This window comes from Moschus berezovskii, chromosome 11 (genome assembly GCF_049115385.1).
Source record: "Moschus berezovskii isolate FMDL1 chromosome 11, NW_MosBer_1.0, whole genome shotgun sequence".
Classification (NCBI taxonomy): Eukaryota; Metazoa; Chordata; class Mammalia; order Artiodactyla; family Moschidae; genus Moschus; species Moschus berezovskii.
In genome coordinates, this window is record NC_142470.1 from 60,532,186 (window position 1) to 60,545,032 (window position 12,847).

Genomic DNA, 12,847 nt, shown 5'->3' on the forward strand with positions numbered 1-12,847 from the left:
TGATACAGGACATGACAGTGGCATGCGCCAGGGAAGTAGCAGGGAAGGAGGAGAAAAGAGACATTGAGGACGTAATGTATTTTGGTGGTGGAGCCAATAGCACTTACTAGTGAATTGGCTGTAGGGGTTTAATGACAGAGGAAACAAGGATAAGTTCCTGGTTTGAGGTTTGGGAAAAGATGTGGGTGGTGGTGGCAAGTATATATGGGAGATCAGAAGAGGAAATGGTAGAGTATTTGGCATATGGAAATCAAGGGTTCTGTTGGGCCATATTAGGATTGAGACACCTCCTAGATAACCAGTTTAATACATCAGTAGGCACATGATGTATTTCCTAGTCAGGAAAGACTAGGGCATACATTTCAGCCACTTTCCTAGTCAGGAAAGACTAGGGCATACATTTCAGCCATTGTGCAGAACTGTTATTTAATGCTTAAGGGATTATGCAAGGTCACCAGAAAGAGGATGTGGATGGAAAATCACAGAAGGCTCACAAACCAAGCTCTGGGGTCCTTCAACATTTAGAGATATAGCAGAGAAGGAACCAACAAGGCAAAAGGAAAGGCCAGCGGGTTAGGTGGCAAAGCAGGGGAATTGGCGCCATGAAACCCAAAGGCAGGGAGGGAGTGATGAACTGAATCAGAGTCAGCCAAGTGACCTTTGGAGTGATCGGGGTAGAGGTTGTAGGGATTTGAAGGGATCAGCGTTGGCCTGACTGGAGGGGGGATGAGGAGGTGAGGGCAGAGACCATGGAGCAGAGAAGAGCTGTGAGCTGCGGAGAAATGTGGGCTAAGGAGGGGATTTTTAAAAGAGAAAATAGCAGAGCCTGTTGGCTGGCTAGGGGAACGATGAATTGGAAAGGGAGGAAGAGAAGGGATAAATTATGAGGGCCCAATCCATGGAAAGATGAGTGGGGTAGGATGCAGAGCAGAGAGGCCCGGTTGGCCTTTCATGAGAGCAAGGACATTTCATCTGCTGTGGATGAAGGTGGGTTGACGGACCTGATGGTGAAAGGATGCTGCGCCTAGGGGTGTACCACCTCCTCAGCCCCATCCTCTCTTCCGACTACTGTGTGACCAAGGCACATAAGCACCCTGTGAGTGTGTGTTGGATAAATGAACAAGTGAGCGAGTGAGTGAATGCCTGAATAAGTGACACAGTGTGGGGCAAACACGTTGGATTTTCCACATTTCTTCCTGTCCTTTGGAGCTGGCTGAGGTTGGCATTGGCTGGGGTAGGGTCAGGGCCTGAGAGCATTGCTAAGGGATAGTTGGCTTTCTCCAAGGATGCGCTGAAACCAAGGAGGCGTGGCGTACACCAGCAGTACACAAAGCAGGTCACTTTGTGAATACAAGAAAGAGCACTGGAGTAGGCACCGGAGGCCAGGGTCCTCGCAGGTTCTAAGGGAACATGTGGCCTGGGGCAAAATGTCTTTCCCTCTCTGGGCAGCAGTTTCTTCATTTGTGAAACGAATGGTTGGATGAGGTCATTTCTTCCTTTCTTTCTTCCTATATTTAATCCCTTTGCTTTTTTCCCCTCCCTCCTTTCTCTTCCATGTATTTGTTGTTCACCTGACCTGTTAGATTAACCCCTGCCCCTAATGAACTTCCTGTGTTACTGCTTGTCACTAACGCCCTCCACAAGGACCCAGAAGCCTTCCTCTCCTTCAGGCTCTTCCTCCTCGCTTCCATTCCTGCTGTGCAATTGCCTACCTCTCTGGCAGGAAATCAGCACCCACTGACCCCAACTCAGGCTTTAACACTGGTTGGATGACGGATGTGGGGCTCTGGTGAGCTTTATTTTTGTGCCTGCCTAATGGGGAAATCATAAATGCTGGCATTCCTTGCCTGCTTCTTCTGTTCCAAGAGTGGTGCCATAAGCGTTTGATCTATGTTATCGAATTGAATCCTCCCCACAACCCCATGAGATAGGGGAAATAATCTGCCCTGTTTGACAGATAAGGAAACTAAGGCTCAGAGCAGCTCAGTGACTTGTCCAAGGTTGCACAACTTGGAAGTGGGGCACAGAGATTTGGCTCCAGGCAGGCCAGCCCCAGAGCCAGGCAGCTTCGAGCCCCACTCCCAGAATCTGGGAATGAGTTCAGGAGCCAAAGAAGGCACTTGACTTGTAACAGCAGATGAGATTCTGGAAGGCGGTGTGGATATTCACTGGAGTTCAGGATTGGTGGGAACCTGGCTTTGTGGATGGAACTGTCTCCCAGGTGCATAAATGGATGATATGGAATTTCGAGTGAAGACCTCTCAGGTCAACTTCTCCTCTGCCATTTCCCATCTGTGGGATTTGAGGCTAACTCCTTACTCATGCTGCGCTCCAGCTTCCTCTTCTGTAAATTGATGTTATTGATGGGCGCCTCCTAGTTGTGAGAATAAAGGGGCTTCGAGTGTGGGAAAGTGCTTTGCCAACCTTAAGCTCCGTCTGAGTTCCAACAGTAATTGTGGTGGTCTGCTTTGTTATTTAAGGGAATTCTTAAGTCATTTCTTTGGTAAGTAAGTCAGTGAGGCCAAGAATCCACTCACAGAAACAGGTGATCTGATTTGCTTTGTGTAAGTCGTGTGCTGAGTTTTCTTCAAGTGGCAGGTTTGAGATGGGACAAGAATCTCTTCAGAGGAAGTCTCAGGACCGCCATGCTCTCCAGGCCCCACCCCTTTTGTGCCTTTCATCCTCTGCACCCATCCCCAACCATGCACGCATGCACACACACAGACACACACACTCTCTCTCTCCTCTGTAACAAAGCATACTGAAGGAAGCTACAAAGAACCCACCTGCCAATACAGGAGACATGGGTTGGGAAGATCCCCTGGGGAAAGGAGCAGCAACCCACTCCAGTAAAATCCTATGGACAGAGAAGCCTGGTAGGCTGCAGTCCATGGGGTCACAAGAGTCAGACATGACCTAGTGATTAAACAACAACAACAGCACAGTTTATACTCCCTTGAGTCCTTCCTTTACCACTAACCTCTCTCACTCACATTGACCCCTCCTGGAAAGACCTTTCTACAGAAGGTCCAGGCAGCAGCAGAAATGGTTAGAACCTAGAACCTGGAGTCACAGCACAGCTTTCAAATTTCACCAAACCCTGCAGCTGTGTGAGCTACAGATCCCCAAGACTCTGTTTCCTCAACTAGAAAATGGGCATCATAATAACATCTACCTCCTGGGGTTCCTATGAGAGCTGATAGTGTCAGGGCCATACCCCCAGTCCCTGACGGAAAAGGCACTGCCCCCCAAAGGAATGCAGATGGATGGGCCTCCAAAGGGCTCATGGAGGGGTCTCCTGAGCCCCCACTGTTCCTTCCCTGGCCCCACCTGTCCCCCAGGGCTCGCTCTGTGTCCACCCTGCAGACCCTCATCCCCCAGCCCCAGCCCTCAGAGCGTGAATCCACCTCATGGGTCTGTCACCTGTGTGCCTCCCACAGGAAGCGAATACTCTGGCAATGCCTACGGCCACACCCCCTACTCCTCCTACAGCGAGGCCTGGCGCTTCCCCAACTCCAGCCTACTGAGTAAGTTGCCTCTGGGGCTGTTGCAGGCCCTCTACTGTGCGGGGCGGGTGGGGGTGCTAGGTTGGACCAAAGTGGTCTGAGAGCTGGGAATCCCCAGTTTGATGGAAGCCCTGCAGAGACAGGTGTTATCCATAATCTGAGAAGGTCAGGGAAAGGCAGTGTACCAAGTTGTCTGGGGGGAGAGGCGGAAGAGAGACTTCTGGACATCACTCACTTCTCCATCATGAGGCCATGTCTGTGAAATCTTTGTTTTGTGTAAGATTCAGGGCTCACGCTTTGGGAGGGTGGGGGTAGAGCGGACATCTGCAGGATGAACAAGCTAAGAAAGTTCCACAGGGAGGGCACATCTCTCTGCCCCTCCACATCTTGGAGGGTACCTAGGGGAGTGCCAACAACCCTCCTGCTTGGGAGCGTGCTAATTGCAAACAGTGGCATCCTGTCGCTCTCATTAACCATCTAAGTGACTCGAAAATACTCATGATTCAGCCCCAAAGCCCTTACACAGAGACCCTCTGTTCCACCATATTCCTGATATTTGGCTTGAGATGTGGGCAGCAGCCTTCAGTATGGAGGTCTAGGTAATGAACTGGACTGCAGGGCTTCTCATCAGCCCCTCTCCCCCTGGGCCGGGGTTGGGTTGAGAAACCAAGGAAATCAGGAAACCAAACCCCATAAATGAATGTGAGGGATCCCACTGGAGTCTTCATGAAGGGGTGGCCTGGAGGGTCTGGGAGCAAACCTGAGCCCTGTAGAAGCTGCAACGCAGTGCAGCCGACCCCAGGGGTCTCCATTCCCAAGACCCTCCCTCTCTCCTCCTGTTACCTCCTCATATTCCAGGAATGACTAGGAGGCTGACTGACTTGGGTTCTGTTTGCAATGTGAGTTCAAGCCACCCTTATGTCCAGTTCAACTCGGAAAGATAAGGGGATAGAAATGTGCCCTCCCCATGGAACTACCCCTGGCTGTCCATCCTGTGGGTGTGCAGAGCAGCCTGGAGGAGGCTCTCAAACCCACATATCCCTTGAGCAGTCAGCTTTCCATCCCCCCTGGTTCCTAAGATCCTCTGATCTTGTGCCTTTTGGGCAAGGCTGGGGAACACCCCAGTGATCCCCCAGTTAGTACTTGATTGTTCAGAACTCCAGTTGTAACTTCTTTTTCTTGCCCTCTCTCAATGCAAGGGTGCTGAAGGTCAAAGGAATTGTGGGGAGGGGAGGGGCAAGAAGCCACTGTTCTCCTTCTGGCCAGAAACTCAAAGGTGAGGCCAGAGAAGGAGGAAATAAGGGCCAGAGAGGAGTTAATCTTTGATGATCAGATAGGCCAGAGGGATCAATGATTAACTCATGCTGTCTTAAAGGTTAGCAGAGGCAGGGGGAGGCTATGGTGCAATTTTTTTCTTCTGACCGGCAGTGTTGTTGTTCTTTTTTTTTTCGAACTTGTCCAGGTTCCCCATATTATTACAGTTCCACATCAAGGCCGAGCGCGCCGCCCACCACCGCCACGGCCTTTGACCATCTGTAGTTGCCATGGGGACAGTGGGAGCGACCGAGCCACGGGAGGACTCAGCCTGGGACAGGCCCCCGAGAGTCACACAAAGGAATCTTTATTTATTACATGAAAAATAACCACAAATCCAGCATTGCGGCTCCCTCCCTGTGTGGTTGATTCAGTGAACCATGAGAGGCAGGACGATGGTGGAGGAGACGCCACCGGTCCTCCAGGACTCCTTAATGAGGGACAAGAGTCCCAGGGGGACAGACTGTCCCATTCCAAAGAGACAGAATTGGAGGAGAAATGTGGAGAAGAGGGCTGGAGAGGGATGGCCCTTGGGGCCCACAACAGGCTCGGGGGCACACAGAGGCGCCTCTGTGGCTCCACTGTCGACACGCTCTAACAGCTATGAGCACTTCCGCCCAGCTCGCAGCCACAGTGGGTGCGAAGGCTCACCCCCACTGCCACCCTGAAAGGCACCGCCTTCTCCACGCAGCTTGCTTGGCTCTTCCTCCTCATCCCTCCTGGTCACGGGCTCAACCCTGTGTCCAGCCAACCAGGAGCTCCACCCGGTGGTCAAGGTGGTCAGCCGCCTGCCTTCCCCTTACCTGCTGCTGTGAATGTACCAATTCCATCCCAGGGGCTCCCCCGCAGCGGAGGATCCACCCCTCTCCTTGGCAGCCAGACCAGCCCATTACAGCTGGAGACAGACATTCCAAAGCACCCTTCCCACCCCGCCCCGGGCTCCGGGGGGTGGGGTGCAGCCCTGCCCAGAGTAGAACCAGGCTCGTAACTGGGGACCCCGCCTCCTGCTCCCAACAGCCCTGCCAAACCCACAGCTACTGAGAGACCCTGACACAACCCCCCACTACAGTCCCCTCTCTGGGCCCCACAGCTCCCACCCCCGCCCCCACCAGGCCTGACTGTAAATACTGTATATGAGCCTCAGCTTAAGCCAGACTACCCCTTTCCCCTCAGTGTCGTTTCCCTGCCATGTCTGCCTTCTCTCCTTGATGCTTCTTTCTTTTTTAAAAGACAACCCACCATTGCCATATGACTCAATAAACCATTGCTCTTGGTCTCTGGCTTTGGGGTTGACTGGGTAGGAGGCACCGTGGGACAGGGTTTTCTCCAGAAAACCTCAGAGCACAGCAGCCAATGAACTTGTTTTGGGGCTGCATGTTGAAAGGACCACTATTGTCCGGGAGAACCCTGACTTAGCATTCTTCCCCAGGGAGATGTTCGACGCCAGGCACACCACGTACCCCACGCTTTGATTGTTCCATCTCTGAGTCAGTGAGAGCAGAAAATAAGCACGTGGCCTGGTGCCCGACCAATTACAGACTCCCCACAGCTGGTGGCCGCTGTTTCTTACAGGAAGCCAAAGAATCAGCCAGGAAGGCTGGTGACAGATCCAGGAACAGCTCCACACAGGAGCCTGCATAAACAGCTCTTAGGATCCCTGAGGTGTGAGAGGAGAGAAGGGAGAAGGCAGTCATTGGGCTCAGCTGCCTGGGAAAGTATTGAGAGTGTGAGTCGCTCAGTCACGTCCAACTATTTGTGACCCTGTGGACTATAGCCTGCCAGGCTCCCCTGTCTGTGGTACTCTCAGGCAAGCATACTGGAGTGGGTTGCCATTCCCTTCTCCAGGAGATCTTCCTGACCCAGAGATCGAACCAGGGTCTCCTGCATTGCAGGGACATTCTTTACTGTCTTAGCCACCAGGAGCTGCATGGGATCCTCACACAAATGAACCTGGGATTCGCCCTATTTTACATATGGAGAAACTGAGGCTCAGAAAGTAAAGAAATAACTTGCCTAAAGCGGGAAGTGGTAGATTGCATCCAAACCTCTTACCTTCAGTCCAACACTTCAGCTCAGCACTATGGGCACTCAGCAGGGATGCCAGGGGTTCTAGACCCAAAGGAGATCCAGGGACTACCCCTGAGAGTCTCATAGCTTTTGGCTTGGTTCCTAAGTATTGGGTTGGCCAAACCGAATGAATTTTTGGGCCAATCCAATATTTGGCAATATTGTAGGACTTCCCAGGTGGCACTAGTGGTAAAGCACTTGCCTGCCAATTTAGGAGATGTAAGAGACTTGAGTTGGATCCCAGGGAAGATCTCCTGGAGGAATTAATGGCAATCCTCTCCAGTATTCTTGCCTGGAGAACCCCATGGACAGAGGAGCCTGGCAGGCTACAGTCCATAGGGTTGCAAAGAGTTGGACATTACTCAAGTGACCACACGCAAAATGTTTGGCAAGACTGGGTAGTCAAGAAGCCGGGGTCAGGAAGGGGTGAGGGAGTTACTGTGAGGACTTGGAACATTACTCTCCTGTGAAATTCCACAGAACAAGGTGGGAAATACAGTGGTGACTGCAAGGGCTGGCTCTGTCCGCAAGAGGATGCTCGTCCCACCAGCGGCTGCCTGGTGTCTGTGGACCCTCTTCATGAAGGACCCAGCTGGAGCAGGGCTGGGGTGGGGGGCAGGATACCTAGGACAATGCTGACAGTTGGGCAAACAGCACCTGGGGCTGAGTCTGATGGAGGAAGGGATTCCTCAACAACCCCTCACCCCCAGGGGCTCTCAGGCTGGGAGGGCAGAGACTCTGACCCCCCTGGTTCTCCCAACGAAGAGGCCAGGAGTGCTCGCTGAGGGTAGCACTAACAAGGCGGACCCTCCGTGAAGAAAGCCGGTCCCGTGTCTTCCTTGTGGATCCGAGAAGAGTCTCGTTCTTCAATAACAGGACTTCCCTCTCGCCTCGAGCATGGCAGCAGGACTGAATCCCATTATATCTGAGGCTCTTCATGATCCCAAACCTCTGGGTTCCTGAGCTCCCCAAGACAGTCCCCACCCAGGAACCACCTTGAGTTGCTTGGTGCCCCAAGGAGTCTGCAGAGCAACCCTTTCTATTCACACCCAAACCCTTTCTGGGAACACTGGTGCCCTGGTAGCCTTTCTAAGCCCTGAATGACAGAGGAACTTGGCAGTGCTTGTGTTGGGTGACAATGGTCCAGCTTTCCCCTTTTCTTCTCGGAGGTGAGCTGAGCCTCCCAGGATGCTGCGCAGAGCAGGTGTCCGTGGGTGTGTGACACGGCTCAAGTGCAGTGGGTCCCAGCCAGTACCTCTCCAGACATTGTGTCCGTGGTCAAACCCCAGGGGCTTCGAAAATATAGCTAGCTACATGTCAGGGTCTTCTCTGGTGACTCAGATGGCAAAGACTGCCTGCAATGCAGGCAGGAGACCCTGGAGACCCTTGTTCGATCCTTGGGTCGGAAAGATCCCCCGAAGAAGGAAATGGCAACTCACTCCAGTATTCTTACCTGGAGAATCCCATGGACAGAGGAGCCTGGTGGGCTACGATCCACAGGGTTGCAAAGAGATACGACTGAGTGCGCACATGTGCACACACTTGCTGGGGAGAGAGATGATCTGAGGTGCCCTGTCTCTGGGGGCGGTGTTGGGACAAGTCAGGGACGTGACGGGGCCGTGGTGAAGAAGGAGCGTGAAGACAAGGATGGGAGGAAAGGGGCGTGGCCACCGAGGATCCGGTTGGGGCGTGTGGGACGCGTCTGTGGGCAGAAGGTGGGAAGTAGGGGAGGGGTGGTCTACTCTGTAGCAGAGTCGGGGCCTCTAGTTTCTCTGAAGACCTGGACCTGGGCAGAGAGAGCCCAGCCTCACCACCCCTGCCCCATCCCCAACCTGCATTGTGCCCTGGAGCCAGCCCTTTCACTACCTCTGTGGAGAGGCCTCCTTAGCTTTCCAGGCTGCCCTCCCTGGTCTGTCATCCTCACCCTTGCTCCTCCAGCACCCCCGGTACCCTCCCAGCACACACCAGGCCAGTCCAGGGTGCCTGGAGTTCAGGGGTCAGTGTGGGCCAGGCAGCCCCTGCACGTGGATGGGTTTCCTGCTAGGATTCAGAGCAGTTAGGGTGGAGCAGAACCCATCTGTGTAAGGTGGGCTGGAGCTGCTGTGACCCTCTGGCTCCTGCCCCATGGCCTGGGGTTGGGGGGCAGGTGGGAGTCCTGCTCTAAGGCCAGCCCCCAGGCTGGTTCCGAGCACTCCTGTCACTTCTTTAATATTCCTGGCATTATTGTTCAGTCGCTCTGTCGTGTCGGACTCTTTTTGACCCCAATGACCACGTTTGTCTCCGATTCTGAATGTTGGCCTCATTTCGCACTTGGGGAAACTGGGAGCAAGAGGTTCCTGGATTTTTCAAGGTCATTCAGAGGAGCTGAGACCACTGCCTGAACTCTAATCTGAGGCTGAATCTGCATCATAATCTAAGGCCTTGAATCGCAAGGTGTGGCCAGGTTTCCGCAGAGACCTCAGGCTCCCGGAACTCTGTGGCGCGGTACAGTTTCATGGCCGCCTGGGGCACTGCCACACACACCCAACGTGGGGACAGTCCTGGATGAAGGACCCAGAGGTTAGCCTGCCGGTGGGGAAGGAGTGTTGGGGCCGGAGGGGAATGCCCGCTGAGCCTCCATCCTTGGTCCCAAGTCTCCCCCAGGCCGACCCTCGGCAGCCCTGCTCCAGCTTTTCGGGTCATAAAGCACCTCCACCTGCAAGGGATCTGATGGCTCCTGTCTCAGCCTGTGAGTCACCCGCAGACAGAGAGGGACCAGCCGTGCTCCCACAGCCGTGATGGTAGCGAAAGCACCTCATCCCACAAGGGCCGCCTCCTCTCTACCCGCCTCATCTCTTCTTCCTTTTCTCACCTCTTCTCGTTTCCTGTTGCAGTCTGACTCTCCTGTTCCTGCAGACTCTCTTCTGCAGGAGTCCGAAGCAATTATTCCTTTGTGAGAACTTTTGTGTCTCCAGTGAATTTTCGTGAGGACTTCAGAGGTCCTGCATTTGCTCAGAAAATGCCGCAAGCATTTCTCCTCCCTCCCTCCTGTCCCTTCTGGTTTATTTCTCTTCTCTCTACTCTCTCCGCTTCCTCTAGCTCTGGGGGAACCGGGATACAGATGCTGGAGGTCTTTATCTCCTGATGGCAGATACTGATTCCCTACTGCTCCCTGCTTGCACACACACACACACACACACACACACACACACAGCAACCCCACCTCCACATCTCTAAGTGCCTCAAGCAAAACCAGGTGCCTGGCTTCCTGGGGGAAGCTGGAGGAAGCAGGCAAGGCTGGTCCCCTCCCGGCCAGCATCCTCCCTGAGTATCACCCTTTCTCCTTCTCTCGCTGAGCGGCAAAGGCTAAACCTCAGATGCAGAGGGGCTGCCCTGAGACTTAGGTTGAGGGCTGGGTCTGCGGGGTGTGGGGCTTGGTTTTGGGAGGAGAAGAGAAGCTGGAGCCCAGCTCTTCCACATCTGTGCCCGGTGGCAGCCGGCCAGGCTGGGGAGTGAAGCGCTGCCTCCGGCTCTCCCAGGAAAATGTGATTTCCCCTTGAGTGAAGCGGACTGTGCAGTGTGGAAATTGGCTCTTTTCTGAGCGAGTGGAGGCTGTTCTGGAGTGGGGGGCGGGCTGGGGCCCGCGGGAGGCCGCGCTGGCCCCCGGAGTGAGCCGGGAGCAGCCATGTGCTGAGAACTCATTAGGGATAAATCACGCTAGTACCAGCGTGAAGCCAGCACCCTCCCCCCACCGTGCCTCCTGGTCCCCCCTCGTCTCAGACTCCCCCCTTTCCCTCCCCCTTCTCCCTAGCCAAGGCATCCTCCCCCGTGTAAGGGGAGCCAGGCTCACGCGCGTGTGTGCACACACAGCCCCGCCTGCTGCCTCAAATCCAAGGGCCCATCCTTGAATGAGAGCCACATTCATTTACAAATAACTCTTTTTGTTTGTTTTAGATGTGTTTGCTTTTTTGCCAGGAGGGGGGCATTAGTCACTTCACTAACAGCCCAGGCCTGGGAACTCATATTCTCCTCCTCTGCATCCCTCCACTGAGCCCTGATTCTTATGTCCTGCTCCTGCTTCCCAGGGAGTCCTGAGTAGAGGCTCCCAGCTGTGGGCAACATTGGTTTCCGCTCCCCATACACCCTCTGGGGAGAGGTGGTGGTTGTGATTCTTGCGACCCCATGGACTGTAGCCCGCCAGACTCCTCTGTCCATGGGATTTTCCAGGCAAGGATACTGGAGTGGGTGGTCATTTCCTTCTCCAGGGGATCTCCCCAACCCAGGGATCAAACCCACATTTCCTGTATCTCCTGCATTGCAGGTGGATACTTTTTACCGCTCCCCAGGCAGATGAACCCCTGGGAAGAGGCGTGCACTCCCATTGGTCCAAGCCTGGAGAGAGTCCCCCAATCCAGTCACACACCCACCAGGGGACATTGCTTCGGGAAAGATGCCAGCCATAAGTGGATGCCCTTGGTATGAATGGAAACTTATTTCTCCATCAAAGCAAAGAAGGAAAAGAAAGTGTGTAAAAAGGAAGGAGGGCTTCCCAGGTGGCTCAGCAGTAAAGCGTCTGTCTGCCAGTGCAGGAGGTGCGGGTTTGATCCCTGATCCAGGAAGAATTCCTGGAGGAGGAAATGGCAACCCACTCCAGTGTTGTTGCCTGGGAAATCCCATGCACAGAGGAGCCTGGCTGGCTACCTTCCATGGGGTAGCAAAGAGTCGGATGCGGCTGAGCACCCTCGCTAAAAAGAAGGGAGGGAGTAAGGCCTCTTGACCTTGACGAGGACTGAGGTTTACCTGTTGAAATTACAACCACGTCCTCCCCAGAACCACCCTCTTTGCTGATGACGAGAGAAAAGGCCTAGTCACCAGCTATTTTAGGGGCTGAGATTGTGGTGTCACTGGAGCTGTTAGTTATGGTCATCTGTTTACCCCCTGGGAGACGGCGTTGCTGCAGAGTCCAGGCCTGGGTGTGGGGCTCTGTCCCCACCCTATCACCTCCTCGGTGGCAACCCCAAGGACATCCTCAGCTTCCTGGGCCATAAAATGCACGGCTCTGGCCAGAATGATGTCCAGCCCTAAGGTCATGAATCAGTAGTCACCCGGTCATCAAAGGCATTATTGGACTCATTTGACTGGTTCAGGTATGAAGCTCTCTTCCAGATTCCCCAGGTAATTTTCCATCAGGCAAACACCACACTTAGTATGTGGAATCAGTCTCCATTTGGGGTAGGGGCAGAGTGGCTTCTGGCGCCCCACTCACTGGGGTGCTGCCTCAGCTGACTAGGTGAAAGCCAGGCTTCCAGGGGATTCCAGGCTGGGGCAGAGATGAGAAAACAGAGCAAAGCAAATGCAGCCACAGTTAGTATAGGCTGGGGCGTGAGAAGGTGTAGGCCTCACATTCATTGATTCATTCGGAAGTAGATCATAGACCACCTACTTTGTGCCTGTCCCTGTAAGAGGCACCTAGAAGGATGAACCAGATGAGATTACCTTCCTCCAATCCCACTGTCACCCAAAATAAAAACAAAAATCCTCAGAGCTTAGAGCCTTTATAAAAGTCACTCTAAGGACTTCCTTAGTTGAAGGTGGGAAGGTCGTCCCCATCTTTCAATACAGGGGATGTGGGTTTGAGCCCTGGTCAGGGAACTAGGGCTTCCCAGGTATTGCTAGTGGTAGAGAACCCACCTACCAAGGCAGGAGGCATATGAGACATGGGTTCGATCTCTAGGTCAGGAAGATTCCTTAGAGGAGGGCATGGCAACCCACTCCAGTATTCTTGCCTGGAGAATCCCATGGACAGAGGAGCCTGGCAGGCCACAGTCCATAAGGTCACAAAGAGTCGGACATGGCTGAATCCATTTAGCGTGCAGCACACATGCAGGGAACATGTGTGGAGGGGCAACTAAGCACCACAGCTAGAGAGAAACCCATGCTCTGCAACAAAAAACCATCACTTAGTTCCACTTCCCGGAGAA

At 53.8% G+C, this 12,847-nt stretch overlaps 1 protein-coding gene across 1 annotated transcript in view; it reads left to right on the forward strand.

Annotated features, from left to right (window-relative positions):
- Positions 1 to 6,099, forward strand: part of PAX8 (paired box 8) — a 57,195-nt gene extending 51,096 nt beyond the window's left edge. The window contains exons 11-12 of the mRNA XM_088841785.1: positions 3,441 to 3,527; positions 4,969 to 6,099. Of these exons, the coding sequence (XP_088697911.1) occupies positions 3,441 to 3,527; positions 4,969 to 5,045 (164 nt within the window). The 3' untranslated portion in view covers positions 5,046 to 6,099. The remainder of the gene's footprint in view (positions 1 to 3,440; positions 3,528 to 4,968) is intronic.
- The last annotated feature ends 6,748 nt before the right edge of the window (positions 6,100 to 12,847 follow it).